This window comes from Pyxicephalus adspersus, chromosome 11, assembly GCF_032062135.1.
Source record: "Pyxicephalus adspersus chromosome 11, UCB_Pads_2.0, whole genome shotgun sequence".
NCBI lineage: Eukaryota > Metazoa > Chordata > Amphibia > Anura > Pyxicephalidae > Pyxicephalus > Pyxicephalus adspersus.
Window position 1 is genome coordinate 61,380,030 of NC_092868.1, and position 21,332 is coordinate 61,401,361.

At 39.6% G+C, this 21,332-nt stretch overlaps 1 protein-coding gene across 1 annotated transcript in view; it reads left to right on the forward strand.

Annotated features, from left to right (window-relative positions):
• JAM3 (junctional adhesion molecule 3) overlaps window positions 1–20,469 on the forward strand; it is a 31,496-nt gene extending 11,027 nt beyond the window's left edge. Inside the window, exons 2-9 of the mRNA XM_072426631.1 lie at window positions 6,827–6,892; window positions 7,684–7,797; window positions 8,175–8,327; window positions 10,194–10,396; window positions 17,008–17,107; window positions 17,673–17,805; window positions 18,485–18,539; window positions 19,919–20,469. Of these exons, the coding sequence (XP_072282732.1) occupies window positions 6,827–6,892; window positions 7,684–7,797; window positions 8,175–8,327; window positions 10,194–10,396; window positions 17,008–17,107; window positions 17,673–17,805; window positions 18,485–18,539; window positions 19,919–19,954 (860 nt within the window). The 3' untranslated portion in view covers window positions 19,955–20,469. The remainder of the gene's footprint in view (window positions 1–6,826; window positions 6,893–7,683; window positions 7,798–8,174; window positions 8,328–10,193; window positions 10,397–17,007; window positions 17,108–17,672; window positions 17,806–18,484; window positions 18,540–19,918) is intronic.
• Window positions 20,470–21,332: the final 863 nt, after the last annotated feature.

Genomic DNA, 21,332 nt, shown 5'->3' on the forward strand with positions numbered 1-21,332 from the left:
TGTTCTGTCCTTTATTAGCATAGTATAGTATTGTGTTACTTGGATTATTAGACAAAGGGATTTGTCCCCTTAAAAAGGCTGCACGCCTGATTAACCCTCAGTCAGCTCTTTCTTCATAAATGAAAAATGGTTCAGCTGGATAATGGTGAACTTTGTGTCACTGGTATTGTACTCTTCTCAACTGTTTTCTCTCATTGACCTGGAATAAAATGTTTAGTAGAGTTGGTGTTATCTAGCCAACAATATATACCAACAGCTTTGGTTTTTTGTTGTTTTATCGCTGAACTTTTCTGAACTATTTGTTACAAAAGGTTCAATATACAGTAAGTTACTGGATCAGCTCTCCTATAAATTAGTATTTTAAACGAAGGGATTTGTTAACAAACGTGGCAGCCAATCCTGGGCATCATAAAATAAAAGAGGTGTGATGGTCTCTGGAGAAAGGTGTTGGTAGTCCTATATTCTAAACCACATACAGATGTAGAATGTTTTGGGGTTTTTTTTTAATTCCAGATCACACGCAAAGTTTGATGTGCTCTACATATGATGGTCTTCATAGGATGAGGTTGGGTGTACTTCTATCTAGATTCCACACAGAGGTGGAACTATCTCAATATTCATGTCACACATCAAGGTAAAGTGTTCTGTATTGAGAGAGGCTGGGCAGTTCTTTTTGCAGATCATGTGTAGAAGTGGGTTAGTTTCTGTAGAGAGGGATTGGCAGTATGTTATTCTGATCACACATACCTTGGCATGGTCTCCTTAGAGGTCTTGTTCGTTTCACACAGGTGGTGTGGCAGGATAGAAATTTGTAGTGTGAATCTAGATTCTTAGCAATTTTGTTTTTTAGCATTTTTTGTTGTTCATTCTTCTAAGTTCTTCTCGGTTTACCCTATCAGTGTGCATCTTTTCTTCAGCCTGGTTAGCAGTGCAACTATATAGATATTTTTTTTCTATGAATAAGTGTACCATGGACAACTCTTTGGCTGTGATTTTCTCAATAGCTGTCATCTGTACTTCTGTCAAGACTAGAAACTCAAGTTTCAGATGATACAACAGCTGCTTGGAGACCTAACTAAGGAATGCTGGATAACCCTTTGTTCCTGGTGTTATTTTGTACTTTGCCTTCTGAAGCAGCTGGAGCTGAAGAAAGTTACGTTTTTTAATAATCAATAAGTTTTGCTTTTGATGATCCCCTTTTGCCTTCTTTTCTCCGCTGTTATGTAGCATTAAGATGAATGTTCTTTTGGCACACTTCATTTCATCCATTTTAGAGTTGACCTAAAGAAAGCTGGCAATGTTTACCATCATTTTAGGTTCTGCTATTTTAGATAAAATTGCAATTCTGTGAAAGAAGCACAGACTAAACTGGTTCTCAACCATCTTGGGCTTGAACATTACCCCTTTCAGTGGTCCTCCTCCACAATCGCATACCTTGGGGTGAAAATTTCCAGGACTTAATGTTCACCATATCCATCCATTTACCACCCCCTGATCCACTTTTTGCTCTCTCTTCTTCTATCCTGGTCAGACCTCCCCCTCTTGTGGTTAGGTCGCATTGCGGTGGTCAAAATTACCTGACTCCCCAAACTGTTTTACTATGTTTGCGCCCTTCCTGTGATGGTCCCCTTGCCTGTTCTACGGCTTTATTTGGTGCAGGATTAGGCTTAGAGTTTCCAGGAGTACAATATACACCCACAGGTAGTCGAGCAATCTGGAAGTCTCCAGTCTTAGGAAATACTATTCGGCCGCACAGATTAGCCAACTGACCGCCTTCAACGCCACTGTAGGTATTTCCAGAACACTTGTGTACCTATCCCTGTGTCGGCACTGCTGTGGCACTCTTTGCCCTAAGACCCTTAGTCGTCTTATGACTCACTCCTTGAGGTTTTGGAATATGTAAAAGACTTCTGAGCATCTAATGTCTTTCTGGTCCCCCTTCATAATCCCCAGTTGCCAACTGAATGTACAGACCTTTCATCCTTTTGCTGGTGGACATCAAACAACTTTGACTTTGTTTACCACCTCTTATTTTTAATGGAAATTCGTACCTGGGACAGGTTGTGTACAGCAATAGAAATCCCCCTAAGGGAACATTTGTGCCTCATGAAGTTCAACCACTGGATAGCCCCCTCCATCAGAGGAGTGTGAAGCCTAATAATGCTTCAAAATCGTTCACCTAGGCACCCTTGTTGCCAGGCACATCTCTGTACCTAACCACAAGCTCATATGCCATCCATCTCCATGGGCTCTACCTTATGTGTGCAGGTGGGAACCAGACCTAGAAAGACATTTGGATGTCTCATGCTCAATTAACGTGACCGCTATCGAATCCTTATATGTAAGTCCTGCTCCACTGGTTTCTTACACCATCCCACCTAGCCCACATGAACTCAACACTGTCTGACTTGTGCCTCCATGAGTGTGATAATAGGGGCCCCAAAATATCTAACTTCTAGAAATCCGTATACCAGCTACTAGCTCTGGTCCATAGGGCATTGCGACCTGATCTGTGGCAAGCCCTGCTACCTCTTCCAGACGTGGAAATTGATTGACCCCAATGGAAGTTAACCAATTTTGTGTTTTTTGGCGTCCAAACAGGTGATCACAAAGGGCTGAAGATCTTCTCAGATGTCCTACAGGGAAGTGGAGACTAGACTGGACACCATCATAGTTTACGAGAAATTGACCAGTATTCTTATTGATACACACATAACATTTAAGGCAATCTGGGAAACTTGGAATGCATATTGCTATCCTGGTCTTTCAACTGAGGTACTGATTAGAATGTGAGTAGGCCCTTTTCCATAGTCTGTGACTTCTGGGTATCCATTCCCCCCTATTCCCCACACACAATTTCCTGCTCCCTCTCCTCATCTCCTATTCTATTTTTCCCTGTCTCCCAACTCAGTCTTTTTCTTTTGCCTGGTTTGGCGCCTACACCCAGATTATCCTGTCCTGGATTTTGGTAAAGCTTCCTATAAGTATTAGGTCCACCACTACTGCCTTACTTCCTATACTTAGGACTGCTCCATAACATCTTTGGACTTTATTCTATATTGTGCACCATGAGCCTTACTGATGGACATTTGGGAGATACATCCTTACTGTTTTGCTTTCAAGTTTTTAATCTCCTCACCCCTTTTATTTGTTACTATTTCCTTGATTTATGACGTCTTTGGTTTATGTTGTTCCTTCAGTCCCCCTGTAAAACCAATAAAGATTACTGGTAAAGGAAGTAGCACAAACTATCAGTTATAAAGATGGTTTTGCCATGGTGCCAGCTGCAGACATAATTTGTTATGGCTTGTCCTGATTTTCCTCTTCAATATTTGTGACCACACCATGCAGAGCCAAACTCCCTCAGTCTCCAGTAGTGTAATATACAATAAAGGGTCATGTAAATAGAAAAATAAATAGGCCAGTGTTCCCAACCAGGATTCCGCTTTATAAAGAGCGAGCGAGTAATGCCAAGATTAGATGTGCAAAGTTGGTAGAGAAGTATACCTACAGACTCAAGGCTGTATATAAAGTAAAAGATGGTACAAAAAATAATGTGAGGGCCCTTATTTCAGGATGTAAATATTTTAAAGGAGGTGAATATTTTCTATACCCACTGGTGAGAGAGAAGGTTCAGAGTTCATTCAGCTGTAACCGCTTAGGACACCAGTTTTTAGCCGAAGCTATAATAAATGGTGCCTTCTCCAATTTCAGGGACATAAATGCAGGGTCCATAAATTACTTTATCGCACTCCTCCACTTCCCAAAAGTACTTTTCATTAAACATTTCATTAAAAAAAACAGCAAAGGTTTCATTGAAAGGTTCACATGGGTAGGGCAAATACACGAAAACCTAACTTGCTTTTGTTAAATTTAAAAAAAAAAAAATATTCCTATTGCCTTCTTTATTAAAATAATTTTACAAGTAATAAAAATATATTTCTGTATGAAAGCAGACATTTCTGTTCCTCCACTTTTATCTCTCCCACTATCTTTAAAATTATGTGTATGTGCCTGCACTTTCTGTCCTCCTCCACTCCACTTTCTTTCTGTTCTGCTCCATACTGCTATACAATATATGGTATTCTATAAACTGTATACTATACCTTGCACACTCTTTTCAAAGCATCTCCACTCTGAAAACTGTGGGTTTGGTACCCCAGACAATACTCCAGAATACTATTCTTGGCAATAACTACTTCACGCTCTGTACACTGTGTTGTACAATAAATATTTCACACTTCTCTACTATATGTTCTGTATATTCTACATACCACAACACACCCCTCACTTTGCCATTTATTACAAATTCCACAGCACATTCTATACCCTGTTCTTATGCGTTATGTATTTCATAGTGTTGTGCCGTAATGTATTTCTATACTCCACATCACTCTGCTCAATCTGCTGTATATTACATACTCCACAATGCCTAATTCTTTCCACCATGCTGTACATTTTGCACTTCACTGTTGTGCTGTGTATACTTTACTTTGAAGTACGAGGGGTGCTGAGAAGTTCCTGGCCTTGCCCAGAAAGCAGAGAGCCAGAGTTATGAAATAACACATTTATTCAACATATTCCTCCCTGGGACCGATGTACTTGGTACAGCGTAGTTGCAGCCTTCCTTTGGTTGGGCCACAAACCAGCTCTCAGCAGCATCTTTGACGTCAGTAATGTCCTCAAAACGTTGCCCCTTCAGGTGTTTCTTCAAATTCAGGAACAGATAATAGTCTAAAGGGGCCAGGTCAGGTGAGTAGGGTGGATAGTGGACCAATTGGAAACCCAGGATGTTCAATTTGGCAGCCACATCGTTGGACATGTGCACAGGTGTATTGTTCTGCAAAAAACTGATCCCTTTGGTCAACTTTCCATAGCATTTCATCTTAATTGCCTCCTTCAGCTGGTCCAGGAGGTTAGCATAATACTGTCCGGTGATACTAGAGCCCTGAGGTAGGTAGTCCACCAACAGAATACTGTCTTTGTCCCAGAAAACAGAGGCCAATTTTGGCCGATTTCTGGGTTCGGAACTTCTTCGGCTGCGGGGACCGGCTGTGCCGCCTTTCCTTTGACTGTTCCTTGGTTTCAGGATCATAGATGTGGAGCCAGGTTTTAGCCTCAGTCACTAACCTAGCCAAAAAGTCCTGTGCAGCTTCAAAATGGGCCAAAACTGCTTTGGTTTCTTCAACTCGTTCTTCTGATCACTGTTCAAACATTTCAGCACCCACTTCGCTGAAAGCTTGCCATGTCTAGGATAGTGGTGATAACAAACCCAACACGCACCCCTGAGTTGTCAAGTATCTGGGCAATCTTTTTTGCGGATATTCGCCGGTCCTCTATAATCAGCTCATGGACAGCATCGCAGGTTGCCGGGTCAGTTGAGGTTTGGGGGCGCGCACTGCGGGGCTCATCTTCAATGGTGAAATGCCCGGTGTTGAAACAAGATATCCAGGTTTTGACAGTGCTGTAGGTGGGACACTTCTCCCCCAGTGTTTGTGACATCTCAGTGTGAATGTCCTTTGCTGACTTTCCCTGGAGAAACAAAAACCTAATGACGGCCCGTAACTCCAACGACGTGAAACTTGCTTGTGCCTCTGCCGTCACAACTTCTCACTAAAAGAAAAAACAGTTCTAGGAATCGCAAAGACTTGATATTTGCACAGTTACATACTAAGATATTAGGCTGTCATCTGGAAGTGAGCAAAGCCAGGAACTTCTCAGCACCCCCTCGAATACCCTATCCCTGTCTGTTGACTTGCATACACTACGTTCGTCATCTTATTGCCTCCTATGAATTAAACAGGTTCTTGTTTTAAAGAAAATTTTAATTAGAATTTTGCATTATTTGTTACAAACATAGTAAGAAAAATAAAAAGAAGAAAATAGAACAAATTAAAAGAAACAAACCAGCAATAGTGCCAAAAACAGCATAAATCAGTTAACCAATATAATCACATATAAAAACCGAAGGTTTTATTACAGATTACCAAACACAATACATTATATTTGTACTGTACATTTGGGATGTGCAAACCATGAGGACCAATAGGCATAACATTTTACCGCATGGCTCCCATTAAAAGCAAACAGTTTTTCATACAAAACTTGCATATTAAATTTACGTAATATGTCTGATACATTCGGGACATCTGTATTTTTCCAAAATGATGCTCTAGTCTGTCTAGTTGTAATCTGCAGTGTGTTACAATAGGCCTGTGTCCTATGGGATATTGCTAAATCCCTAAATAAATAGAGCCAGAAAGGGGTCTGGTTGCACAATTACACCAGTCACATCAGATAACAATTTAAAAATACCTGTCCAAACGCCCTTAGTACTTTTACAGTGCCAGAAAACATGGCTCAATGAACCATTTTGGCCACACATCCTCCAACATTGAGGTAAAGTGTTCGAATCAAATTTTGCTACAACAAATGGGGTTCTACAGGTTCTTCTTTTACAACAAAACATATTTCAATTACAACAGAGGATGGTATTTCCTAATACCTGTGACAGGCATTTAATAACCTTGGGTTTCATTTTACACCCCCTAAATTGGACCCATAATCACATATAAATCAGAAGTGTAATTTGATTTTGTGTACTTTCATACTAAGTAATGTGTCTTTTCATTTCTTGGTTCAAAAGTGCCTGCCAAAGCCTCTCACCTTGTGACTTACTAAAAATCTCCAATATACGCTCTGATTCCTGGACATTGTTTATATGATTTATATATTCCAGTATCCATTAGAATCTGAAAATGAAATGTCTGCTTGTGTGTTCTCTATGATGGTGGAACTGGTACTGAATGCTGTTCTCTGTTTGCAGGCTGCATTATACTGGCTGTGGAGCTTACTTCAATTAACAAAAATCCTGAGGTTCAAGAGTATCAGAGTAAGTTTTGTTACCGAGGGGTGAATGACTTCCTAAACAATGTCAGTTTTTTCTTCTTTCTTACCAGTTGTAATACCACCTGAAAACGTAGTGTAATCTCAGTCAGTTACTACAGTAGCCACACTCCAATGGTTCTCTTCTAATGTATGAAGCATAATAAATGGGGATTGTTCTACCAGAATGAACGGACAGTTGCAACATCTTTTTCATTCTCCGCTTAAGCCCTTACTTCGGTATTTAATCCTTGAACACACAGCACATTTTCCTTCCAAGCAGATACCAATGTTAAGGAAGAAGTACATTTTAGCAATATTGGGTTTTAGCTCACTCACAGTAGTGCAATACATTAATATATGTCCTGCTAGTCCAGCCCATTTATTTCAATAGGTTTCCCATTGCACCAACAGCTATCTTGAGTATAATTCATAGCAGTGCATTGCCGCATTCTGCAAAGCAGGTGTGTTGAGGTGATATTTAGATTGGATTGCATTGCACCAATGTGCATGACAGTAGAATGTGCACTGCTGCAATGCATTAGTAATGAATAGACCTTTAATGTTGTTAGGATTCCGGTGTTAGATATAAAAGAAAAATTTACTATTTTTATGCATGATTAAAGAGAAATACCCTTAGGGTTATTTTTCTTGCTTTTTATCAGAATATTGTTTATCAATGTGGACCCACAAGTTTCAGACCACAAACTTGTCTCAGGCTTGCATAGTTATTGCATATATTGAGACTGCAGGTAATTACAAATTTTGAATCACTTTAATCTCACCTTTTTTTGGCAGGGGTGGAGCTCTCTTGTATCATTAAAAACAGCAATACCAACGACCCACGTATCGAATGGAAGAAGACACGTAATAATGAGACCACCTATGTATTTTTTGACAATACTATTCAAGGTATTAATTTCTGGGCAATATTTTGGGTAGTTAGCAGAGTGGAGTTAGATGGTAGATGGGGTTAATAAATATTGCAGGGGCCATGAATAGTAAAGTACACCAAGTAAAGTGGGATGTGGGGAAAGGTTTCATAATGAAGTTGGGGTGCACAGTGAAAAGGCGTTAAGAGGGGACAATCACTCTGGTACAGAGACTAATGTTAATAGCTCTGTGTGTTCTGTGCAGCACTGTGGTAATTGTCCAAGCTATATAAATATATTAATAGTTTGTAATTGTGGTTTGAAATGGAGTTGCAGAGATGAACAGTTCTATGTAGCCATTATAGTAGGGTTAAGTATCTATTCTGCATAAAAAAACATTTTTTTTCTCTGTTGTAGGAGATTTGAAAAATCGTGCTGAAATTCAATCCCAAAGCTCGTTGGTTATATTTAATGCCAGCCGGACAGACACAGGAAAGTATCGATGTGAAGTTGCTGCTGCAGAAGACCAAAATATTTTAGCAGAGATTACGGTTAATCTCACTGTCAAAGGTGAGTATCGCCACAACATACAGAAATGGTCCATAGATTGGTGTTGAGATATTCGGACTATATGACAAATGTTGTTCTTCATTTTTTAGCTGTCACAGGCTATTGATCAGACTGTAAATTTCAGACTTCAGTCATCTTGGTTCATCTGGTTCAGTTATTGCTGGTTTGTAGTTGTCTGTTGCTGACTGTCTTATTGTAGTTGCCAGAAGCCAGTGCTCCAATTTAAAGAATTGTATGCACACATTGATTTAAATATCAGAAGTGGGATATGTGTGTTTAACCAAGCAATCTCATCTACTGTCAACTTGAATAATACAAAATGCTAATAGAAAAAAACGGTTGCAGCTGTCAAGTGTGGGCACTTTGAGGCACAGTTGTGTTCAGAATTTTAGCAGTGTTTTTAAAATAGTAAATAAGGCTCAAAATCATTATAATGCCTTTATTTGCATACTCACAAATGTATTGGAAACACTCCACGTTCTATTCCAAATAAAAACATGATGAAAAATGTCAGATTTTGTGTTATTTCTTTACAAAAAGTTAAAAAAGGGAAATATTAGGCTGTACAAAATGATAGCAGTCTCTACATTCCTGTTTACAAACATTCACTGTATAAACTGAATATTGATGAACTGATATTTAGTTGTATAACCACTGTATCTGAGAAGTGCTGCACATCTGTGTTGCATGGAGTTGACCAACTTCTGGCATCTATGACCAGGAATTCCAGCCCAGGGTGATAGGACTCCATTCCACAATTCTTCTGCATTTTTTGGTTTCGCCTCAGAAATAGACATTATTACATTGATGTCTAGGGATTGGGCTGGCCACTCCAAAATGTCAATCTGATTGGTCAACCAAGGCGTTGCTCGTTTACTGGTGTGTTAGGGGGTGTTGTCTTGTTAAAACACCTTTTTCAAGAACATTTCCTCCACAAGTATTTTGATGTATTCAAAAACTGATCCATGATCCCTGGTATACGATAAATAGGCCCAACACCATAGTATAAGAAACATGCCCATATCATGATGCTGTACCACCATGCTTCACAGTCTTCACAGTGTACTGTGGCTTGAAATCAGTGTTTGGAGGTCATTTGACAAACTGTCTGCGGCCCCTAGACCCAAAAAGGACGATATTGCTTTCATCAGTCCACAAAATGTTGAGTCATTTTTCTATAGGCCGGTCAATTTTTTGGTAAACTGTAACATCTTCTGCACAAGTCTACTATTGTTCAACATTGGGACTTTGTGAGAGCCTCTTGTTGATAGCTTCACTTCACATTGAGGTCGTCTAATTGTAACTCACAGGTAATTTTAGACTTTCTTTCATCTCCCTGGAGCTAATCGATGGCTGAGTCTTCTGTCCATTTGAATGGTAGTGTTCCAATGTCTTGCACATCTTCTGGTTGCCATTTTAAATTTAATGCATTCATTTTCAGCCAAGAAAAATACCAGCATGTACACTCACTTGCTTTTTTTTAAAAAAAAAAGTCCAGAATTGCCACCTGTTTTTTCTCAGAATAAATGACAGCACTGCTATTATTTTGAATAGGCATGTTTTGATTTGGAATAGAATGTGTTTCCAATGTATTTGTATGCATGGAAATAAAAGCTATTATAAGGACTTTCAGCTTTATGTTCTGTACGTTAATGTGGGGGTGTAAATAATTTTCATCCATGACATGCATATCTTTGTGTGATAAATTAAAAAACTGTTTTCATAGGAAAAAGGTTGAAAGAGGCCATCTCTGACCTCATTAGCTTCTTTCATTTATTTGTTTGTTACTGTCTGCCACCTCTAGTAAATCCTTGTTCATTATGTTAAACATATACATCCAGCACTTTTTTTTGCTTTATTTCTTAGTAAAACCAGTGACTCCCCAATGCCAAGTGCCCAAGTCTGTTCCAGTGGGAAAGTCTGCCATTTTGCATTGTCAAGAAAATGAAGGTTATCCCAGTTCTGTGTACCGATGGTATCGCAATAGTGACGCATTGCCTGAAGACTCAAAAACCAACCCAAAATTTCTCAATTCATCATTTACCTTAAACACCAATACTGGCACCTTGGTAAGACTAGTGGTCATGTATGCAAAATCCCTATTTAATGTACAGCGCTGCGTAATATGTTGGCGCTATATAAATCCTGTTTATTAATAATAATAATAATAAAAAAGGTGTGTGTGTGTGTGTTAGAATAATCTAGTTTGTAGATATGGGGATGTCACATTGTTTGAACTTTTGATGTGGTTAGAAAGATCTAGTTAAGGTTTTTATGTGTGAGAAAACAGAATACTCCATATATAAAGGATATTGAGATTTTAAACTTCATCATATGGTGTGAGGTAGTGTGGTGTATATACTGGGTCACACTAGTCTAGAAGTAAAGCCTGGATATTTGGAGAAACCCTGGTATTGTAATATATTACGTGGCAGAAATACAGTGAAGAGGATGGACACTGGTTCAAAATAGGTTTATGATCTTGGGGTTGAGGCTGTATATTTAGGCTGTATACTGTGGCAATAAAAAGTTGTCAAACTATAGTAACTGTTATGGTAGTATTACTTTAGAGGGAAAAATGATGAGGGAAAATAAATGGTAAACAATAACCAGCCCTTAGGCCATAGTGGATTTTTGGGGTCGGGAGGGGCTTGAAATGGGGTACATTTTCATAAATAACTATGGGAGGGTAGGGTGGGAGAAAGGGTCTTTTTGGGATTGGGAGGTGGGTACAACAACCATGCCTAGTTCACCAGATATTCAGAACATGAACTAGGAAGAGGGGGCTCCAAGCTGATTTCTCGGATGAGCCGAAGTGAATGAGATAATGAAATGCGGCCAGCATGTCCGACAGGCCATACATTTTTCCATATAGTCATTATCAAAAGCTTTCATTTTCTCCATTCTCATTTTATCATTAACCCTGTCATTACCCAGTGGGCTAGGGAGGGTGGTGATCCCTGTTTCCAGAAAAAGGGAATGAGTTGGGGAGCAGCTGCCAGTAGGTGGCCTTTCAAGGTTTTCTTTCGTGAGGCTGGAGAGCCTGGGAGTATTGATAGTAACCCAATTTCAGGGGAATGCAAGATGGGTATAGCAAAAAGTTCTGAGCGTACAAAGACAATCTGGTTTCAGGACTGGAGAGGATCACCAGATATGCTGGTAAGTGCCCTCCACTTTGCTGTACCTCAAACAGGTGTGCTGGATTCAGAGGGGAATACACGGTGTAGAGAAACTGGGTCTCTGTACTACAGAAAAAAAAAATTCTCCTGTATGTCTCCACAAAACAGGATTTACGCTTCAGATTAAAAGCAGTGTGCCAGTCCTGCTTCACAACCTCATGCCCTAAGTTTCTATGCCAGTCATTTGATATACTTAGGCGTGAGCTTGTCATAGACCTGTTTGAACATTTTATATAGCATAGGCACCAGGTGACGTGTGGATATAAAGAGCATACACACCTACTCAAAATCTGTTAACGTTCTATGTATGTGGCGATAGGCAAAGTGTTTTATAAAAGGTGTTAAGTTGTAGTTTCACTAACCACAATCCTTTGAGACAAATGTTTCAAGTGTGGGATTCACAAAGTGTCTAGCTTGTGGCCAGAACTTTCTAGTGTAGCCTTTTATATTGTTTAGATTAAGCCCAGTAGGGAAAGAAGGATTATCGAAGAGGGGAGTTAGTGGTGAGGGCATGGAGGATAAAGTAAGATGCTTGTAGACTGAGCGCCAGGCTTTCGGTAGTAGCCTTAGTCCGTGGGGAACACTCCTTTCTCTGCGTGACAGGAGGGGTAATTGTTCAATTAGGGTAGAGCGCTTTCTGGTAGGTAGGCTTTGCCATTCAATCAAGTGGGTAGGCAAGGCCAGATATTAGAGCCTAATCTCAGTCATACTTTTTTTTCCTTTTTCTTTTTCCTGTTTCATAATGCATAGCTCTATCCACCTTGAGTTTCTTTCTTCTGTACAATTCTTTTTATAGCGTCAGCTCAATCACCAGCTGTCTCTATCCCAAGGCAGCCAACAGTATCTGTATTGTGTTTAAGTTTTCTGATAACACATGGATCCTTTTTTTTCTGATAACATATGGACACATGGATTGGATTTTCAGCTTACTTTTCTTTGTATTTGCAGAAGTTTATGTAGGATTTTTTTTTTTTTTTGTTAACTATGTATGAATGTAAAAGTTAAAGATGTACAAGCTGGTTCACACTGAATACAGAGTTTTCTTTCCTGTTCCCTTTGAGTCAGAAGGAAGAGGATAGGGTCAAGCCTCCACTGTACTCTGTTTACTGTTGGAACAAAAATACATTTATCTGTTTATGGTTGATGGAGGTTGATAGTTGTACAGTGTTCTCCCCAGAAAAAATTTTCAGCCGGGTGGGGGAAAGCTGTAGCCGGGTGGTCAAAAAGAGGGCAGGGCAACACACTGCAATTTTAGTGTTTTTGTCACAAGTATCCAGTAACCCCTATTAGTGTCAGTGTTCTACCTAACCCCTATACCTTGTTCCAACTTTCTAATGCCTGCCCTGTTAGAATGTCTAATTTTTCCATTCTATGTATTTTTGCCCAACTGTCCAGTGCTGTTTTCGTCCAACTGCTTAGTGTTCTAAGATAAAAGAGTGTAATGCCTTGAAGTAGTGTAATAGTGTGATCAATGTGGTGTAGCAAGTGAGGCTTGGTTCACATTAGCAGCAAACAAACTGGGCCATTTAGAGTTCCCGAGCGACTACCGGTAACTGCTGTGCACCTGGGATTGGTAACAGGCGGTAGCACCTGGGATTGGTAACAGGCGGTAACTGCTGTGCACCTGGGATTGGTAACAGACGGTGAGTGCTGGGCTTTTCAGAGCTAGCAGTATTTTAACCTGCAGTGGTTCCTGGCGTGAGGAAGGGGAAATGCAGCAAATGCAACCTTACTACCAGTGTGAATTCACCCTAACTTCAGATGTGTCCCATGATGGCTCAGCTTCCCTCTTTTTTTCTGATGCCAACTGTAACGTCCAGCGCTGCCTTGCACTGCACATGCATGGGATTGTGCACTTTTTTTTTTCTTTTTTTTACGTTATGAGAAAGCCTCTAAAGATGCATGTGCAGAAGGAACAGCCCACAGCCTATGTATATGTGACACAAATATCCCCGGAGGCTGCTGATTTCCTCCTCTACTATAGCAGTAGAGTCAGAAGGGGAAATGTCCTCCCCCCAAAAAATGGAAAAACAAAAAAAAACAAAACAAGTTTTTTCATTATATAAAAGAGAAAGTCACTCTGTACATAATGTTAAAAATGTGGTGATGCTTTAACCCCCTCAGTGGTAACCCCAGGTGTAACTCGGGCTCAAAAAGAGATGCTGAAAGCGGTGACCCCGAGTCACACTCGGGGTAGCTAAAACAGTGAAATACAGTGGTAAATACAACCTTACCTGATCCGCCGGCATCCTCCTTCACGATCCCCATCCTCTTGCTTCCTCTGCATCCGATCGACGCTGGTGTGTGCGAACGTTCTGTTTAGGGCGTGGCAGGAATTTTAAATCTATTTGTATTGCATTCAATACAAAATACCTGTATTAAATACAAAATAGGGGATTTATATGTGTAAAAGGAGTACATTTTCTTTCATGAAAATTTATTTTACAGTATAATATAATAGTATGATTATAATATTTATTTATTTTTAAAAATTTTGTTTTTAAAGATTTTGTGTTTCAAACTTTATTATACTCATACTATTATAATATACTGTAAAATACATTTTAATGAAAAACAATGTTACCTCTTTTAGACATATAAATCCGGACAGAAATGAACCGCCCAGGAGGTTAATAGTATCATGTATGTGATAGCAGATGAGGGCAGGACAGCCAGTGTCTCCCCCTCTCATCACTGCCCATATTCTACTAACTGTCTGTGAAGATTATGCACAGTGTGTAATAATGTCATCAGTAGCGCAGTGTGATAGCTGTGTGTGTGTTAAAGCTGCTTGTCATATTCTGCAGCCTAACAACTCACTGTGTTCAAACCTTCAGATCTTCTAAATTGTTGGTCATAATGACTTGAAAGTTTTAGGGTAAAAGGTATCCTCATAGCTACTGGTAACCAATTTCTTTAAAGAATTTTAGGAAATCGGAGTCACAAGTTTAAAACATGTGAAAATTGAACATTGGGGTTGCTGTTTCAAAAGAGAGTATGTCTAAGAGGCCAAAATTGAAAATACAAATTGTGGACCCCCAGGACGACTTACATAGTAAGTAGCATTGGGGTGGGTCCCCTAAATTTATACCCACCTTTCACAGAACTGTAATTGTCATACTATGGTACCCTGTCTGTGTCTCCAACTTGAACCCCAATTCTCTAGAACGAAGCGGTGCAGGGAAACAAAAATATAGGTGCAAGTGGGGGGACACTTGTGGCTAACACCCCCAAACCTTCATCACCATGGCATCATTACAACATAAAAAAATTCTGTCCATCAAAATGCACCTCCCTATTACACATGACTGTACCCTTCCAGTACCTGAACCCCATTTTGTATTAGTGGGCAGAGTTTCTGTTATAAGTAATGAAATTGTGGTGGATGGTAGCCACAGATATTCCCCACACGTTTTTAGTTTCTTACACAACCCATTCCAGGGAAATTGGCGTTCAAGTGTTAGAATTGGGCAGTAATGTGTAACAGGGTAGTGTATTTTGATTAATTTTTTTATGTTCTAATGATGCTATAGTAATGAAATTATTAGGAGAGTTAGCCAAAGGTGTCCTCCACTTGCACCTATATTTTTGGTTTCATACAACCTGGCGCTCTAGAGAAATTGGGGTTCAAAGAAGAGAAGCAGACAGGGTAGCGTAGTGGCTATGAGAGTCCCCTGTGTATCCTGAAGTCATTACAACATACGGTTTAGGAGATATGAAGGTTTGTACACAATGATTTCTATCAGAGTTGCTGCTGATGACGTAATTGTACACAGCCACTCGGGCAGATAGTTTTAGAAGCAGCTTTTTTTTAAATTCATTCAGATATGGGGGCGGGGCTGCCTGTGTATCACTCCTATCAAGGCTGAGCTGTGTGCTGAGCTCCCGCCCACCTCTCACCACTCCGCCCACCTCTCACCGGCAGCAGCAATCCTCTGGATCAGTGGTCACCAACCTTTTCTGTCCCGCCGACCACTAAAATTACTGGCTCCTGACCGCACATGCGCGGGGAGCCGGGTGTCAATCAAAGGGGGAGAAACCTCCCCTGTAGTGACGTCATCATGACATAACCCCTGCTCACTCTCCCATCGCAGATCTGAGCCCTGTGTCGACTCAGCCCGCCTACTTCCCTGAGCCTGGGATTTGTACAGGGGATGTGGTCCGCGGCTCTGGCCAGTGCGCCCCGCCAGCGAGGCCAGGGCCGCAGACCACTAAAATTTTTTTCCGCAGACCAACAGTTGGCGTCCGCTGCTTTGGATGACAGCTGAGCACTGAGCAGCCTCACTGAGAGCCGAGCAGAGGATTAGAGCTGCGGATGGGAAGTTAGCGGGGGAGGCACGGGAGCCGAGCAAAGCAACTGCTAAAACTTTCTGGGGAGAACTATTTTTGTAGTTTGGTCTTTTTTGGGGGGCCCAGATATCATTAAATTGTTTTATGAGTGTGATTTTTTTACTGGGAAAATTTGTTTTCCTTTGTTTTTTGGATATTTTATGCTGACAGAATTATTATTTTATAGACTAATCTGGTTGTTTTTGTTTCCGGTCTACCACCTGCTGTGTTTTACCATGCGGTTTATGTGATGGCATCTGTTAGTCCTTGTATTGATTGTCAGACTTGTGTTAACAGTTTTTGCTTTTTCATTTTTAAATTTCCTTTGGTATGAAAATGTTTATTCTAATATAGAAATGTATGTACAAGTAACAGTGGGCCATTTCCTTCATACATGAGGGGTCTAGTAATCGCCTACAGAGTTTTTTAGTTTAAAACTGGTCATGTGACTTCATAGTTTTTTTTTTAAGCAGAACTAAACTTGTATTAAAAAAAATTGTGTGCAAGCAGGTTTATTTTTGCAGAATATGGTAAAAACAGAAGGGATGGGGCTTCACTTTTTTTTTAACCCCCTAACCGCTAAGCCCGTAATTTCTCGCACTAAATATTTTTGCTCTTTTGGATAACCCCATATTTTTTCGCCTACACTAAAATCCCCACTTACCTGGTCCCGCTGTGCTAATCCAGCGTCGGTTCCGTGTTCCAGCGTCGGGTTATTCATGATATCTACTAGAACCCTATTCGGACATATTTCTGTAAGTTACAGGTCTACAATTTAAAAAAAAAAATTTCATGAAAACCTGTGACGCTTTTGGAACAGAAATCTAGAAATCAGTGTAACGCTCAGGTGGTTAAAGGGTTTTAAAACAAATAAAATAATATTATTTACATAAAAGGGTTGTCAACTGCTTTATGTAAAAATCAATTTTGGTGATAAGGAGCTGCCTGCCTGTTAGCTTCTGTACACATATGGCCTGTACTACCAGATATAATATGTGGGGGGAAGTCAAGTTGAGTTGTTTCATTTAGGAAGTTGTATTTATATTTGGTAAGGAGGGCTACTGGCAAAGATTGGGGAAGATAATAGCCTGGGTTTAGAACTTTGTGAAGAGTGAACAGGAGAGGCTTCTTCTGGTCCCAAAAAGTTAATGTAATCTCTGTATGTTTTGTAGGTATTTTCCGCAGTAAATAAAGGAGACATGGGACAGTATTACTGTATAGCCAGTAATGCTGCTGGAACTGCTCGTTGTGATGCTCAGCTCCTGGAAGTGTGTAAGTTGTACAAGTTACAGCTTTTGTGTGATTTCTATGATTATGATAATTCATCAACAGAATGAATTAGCTAAACAATCGACTCAAATTAATATGTAAACCCAGCATGAGGGGTGCTATAGAAATGTATAAATGTTACAAATATATATAATGCTTTTTGTTGTGGTTTCAAAATTTATTTAGGTATGTTAAGGGTTCAGATATTTCCAATGGTGGGGTGAACAGCATATGTCTATCAACACTGCTGTGGAAAGCATGGACAGAATAATAAGCCGCAGAGGACATTAGGGGACTGTTGAGAACATATAGTTTTATCAGGGCATGCCTGTTTCAATTATGCCTTCAATGAAGCAAGGTGTCCTCAATTAAGTTTTGCAAGATGTCATTTAGAAAAGCATAGATAATGCTGTACTAAATTCAAAAAATAATGATTATGGACATTGTTACCTTTTACCTGTAAACCCAGTGCGCAGAACAGAATATTGTCACAGCAAGGCCTTATCTGAGTTGTTAGGGTCTTGTTTAGTTGTTTTTTTAGTAATCAAAATGTTTTTTTTATTTTCAGATGATCTGAACATTGCTGCCATTGTTGGAGGGGTCCTAGTGGTTTTGGTAGTGCTGGTCTTTATCACTGTTGGCATCTGTTGTGCCTATCGTAGAGGTTACTTTGCCAGCAACACTAGAAGCAGTGGGCAAAGGTGAGTTACCAGCTGACTGAACATTTCTGATGGGCCCTTCATCTTCTCATCTCTCAACAGAGGAGCAATACTCAGTATTTTATGTCTCATCTTTAGTCTGTTCTACTGCCTCTGTCAGGACTCTTAATAGAATGGGATGAAGGTTTTATTGTAGCAAAATATAAAACTACTATTTGCTGGATAAACTTTATTTATCTTATCTACTTTAATGCCACTTGTCAGTTGTTTAACTCTGTGAACATGTTTAGTAAATTTAAATAGATGTGCAGGTTTTATCCTTGTATAACTGTATGATAAATATTCCATTTGTTATGTGAAAGAGCAAATAAGCTTTTAACTGTGCACATTGCTAATTAGTGGTCTGATCCAACTTAGCAGCCATATACAACTACAATGACATATGTTTAGACAGATTCCTTCGCCTCGATCTGGCTGTGATAAGTAACGTTCCACCTGGTATTGTATGCTTCATGGTTGTAACCACATTCTGAAAAAGTCAGTTGCCTATATATTCCCCAATATATTGGCCATAGTGATAATAGAAACCCTGTGCTAAAGAAAACCGTTCCTTAAAAGTTTCTGCGTGTGAAGTAGAATGTATAGTGGTAGTTCTGTTCCACCCGCACACATGATTTAGAAGAATAACTGTAACTTCTCTGACATTCTGTTTTTCTTACAGTTACAAGAATCCTACAAAACCAGACTCTTTGAACTACTTGCGGTCAAACGATGAGGTAAGAATGTTGTGATGCTGTTCTGGTTTCTTAAGTTGTTTCTTTATTCCTAAACCCATGTATTGTTAATTTGCTAGCGTGTATATGTATATTATATGTATTGTATGATTATCTTTCTGACAATAGGTATAATAGGATTTACCAAAAAAATTATTACAGATACATACAGGCCATATTCAACCAGAAACATTTCAGAAAGCACTTCACCAAGTGTAAAGCTACACTTGGTGGCAGTAGCAGAAGCAATATGTTTAATCTGGAATAGAATTGTAATTCTGCAGCACTATCTAATAATAGTACATCTTGGGGCCGTCATTATTGCCTTTGTTTTATTTCTTAATCAGGTAACTAAAATCTGCATGTGCTTTTTCACCTACTGTACCAAATGACAGTCTTTGGTCTCCACGAAGTGTCACTTTCATGTTCTAACCTATCATATCAGAACCTTGCACCAATGTAGTACACAATCATGTTGCAAAACCATATAGCTGCAGGCATATGTAGGATTCTTATTTTGCTCTGCTTTGCAAGCTGCTTCCGATGTTATGCATTGGGGATGGGGGAGGTTGCAGTAAAGTCCAAACTCTTGATCTGTGCGCACGGAATGCTTACCTAATCTGACTTTATTGTAATGTCACATGTAGAAACGGTGTTTAGTGTTTGAGTCCACAAAGGGTCCCCTTTCCAAGAATGGAAATGGCTACAACAAAACAAGATTAAGAAATGTTATTATATTATTGTTACACAGTATTTATATAGCGCCAACATATTACACAGCGCTGTACAAAGTCCATAGTCATGTCACTAGCTGTCCCTCAAAGGGACTCACAGTCTAATGTCCCTACCATAGTCATATGTTTTTTATTATACGGTCCAAGGTCAATTTTTTGGAATGTGGAAGGAAACCAGAGTTTGCAGGTTCAACCTCACAAACACAGGTAGAACCTGCAAACTCCGTGCAGATAATGTCCTGGCCGAGCTTCCAACCTGGGACCCAGTGCTGCAAAAACCAAAGTGCTAACCTCTGAGCCACTGTGCTGGCAAAATTCCGTCTAATGTGTAAAAATCATGGTGCCATCCTTGTGAATAAAGGTCCATGGTGCACTTGGTGTAAAGCTAAAAACTTCCCTTTTTCGTCACATATATTGATATACACTCACACAAAATATGACTACTTGACAGCTGTCAGTACCGCCATAGTCCACTTGAGAAAGGTAATGGTTGGCTTGGAGATCATTCTACCCGTAGGTGTCACAATGGCTACAAATGATCTGTATGTGGCTAAATGGCAGAACTGCATCTAATGTTCTCATCCAGCATCTTGTTGTGTCAGTGATCCAGCACACAAACTGAAAAAATAAACTTATTTTTTATTCCAGGGTGATTTTCGACATAAATCCTCATTTGTCATCTGAGTAATTGCACCAGTAAGAAGCTTGGCAGAATAAACTTGCACTGAAATAAAGAAGACTGCACTTCACTATCAAATGTTCAAGTGTTGCCAAAGTCCAAGCAGCCCATGCTTCGCTGAAAGCAGGAACTTCCTGCCTTGTGTGGGTGTGTGTGCACTGTTTACACCACTAGCCAGATCACTGCCAAATATAAAGTGTTTTTAGTTTCCAGGATTTCACTGAAACTGTTTGCAGAAAGTATTCACAAGAAGAACTGAAGACACTTCTTGATTGACAGGAAAAAAAGCACAGAAAATGTACCTATCACAAAGGGACTGACACTTTTGTGGTGGTATGAATAGGATAAAGTCATATCCTAGAGAACTGATATACATTTATACATATCTTTGTTGATTGGAAGATGTTCCCCCACTGTTCTAGTGAAAAGGACTTGGAATCCCCATTTCAAGTGAATAGTGACACATTACTGCCTCTGCTAATTGTATCAGCAATAGATTGTGTGTCATTGATATGAGTAAGCTGGCTATCGTTTTATAATTTTTGTTCTAATAACATTTGGTGTTTATGGAGAGTATTTTTATACATGTGAATTTGTAATATGAAAAATTTTGGGATAGTTAGTTGTACAGTTAGGTCCATAAATATGTGGACAGAGACAACTTTTTTTCTAATTTTAGTTCTGTACATTAACACAATTAATTTTAAATGAAACAACTCCGATGTATTGAACTGCAGACTTTCAGCTTTAATTCAGTGGATTGAACAAAAAGATTGCATAAAATGTGAGGAACTAAATCCTTTATTACACAATCACTTCATTTCAGAAAACATTCTTTGGACAGATGAAACCAAGATCAACCTTTACCAGAATGATGGCAAGAAAAAAGTATGGAGAAGGCGTGGAACAGCTCTTGATCCAAAGCATAGCACATGATCTGTAAAACATGGCGGAGGCAGTGTGATGGCTTGGGTGTGCATGGCTGCCATGGCACTGGGACACTAGTGTTTATCCATGATGTGACAGAAGCAGCCGAATGAATTCTGAGGTGTTCAGAGACATACTGTCTGCTCAAATCCAGCTAAATGCAGTCACATTGATTGGGAGGCGTTTCATAATACAGATGGACAATGACCCAAAAGAGTTCATGTCCATGAGTTCAAGACTACAGGCTGTCATTGCCAGCAAAGGGTTTTCAACCAAGTATTAGAAATAAACATTTTAGTTTCAGCTTTTTAATTTGTCCAATTACTTTTGAAGTGATTGTGTAAAAAAAAAAAAGGCTTTAGTTCTTCGCATTTTATGCAATCTTTTTGTTCGACCCACTGAATTAAAGCTGAAAGTCAGCAGTTCCACTGCATCTGAGTTGTTTCATTTAAGATT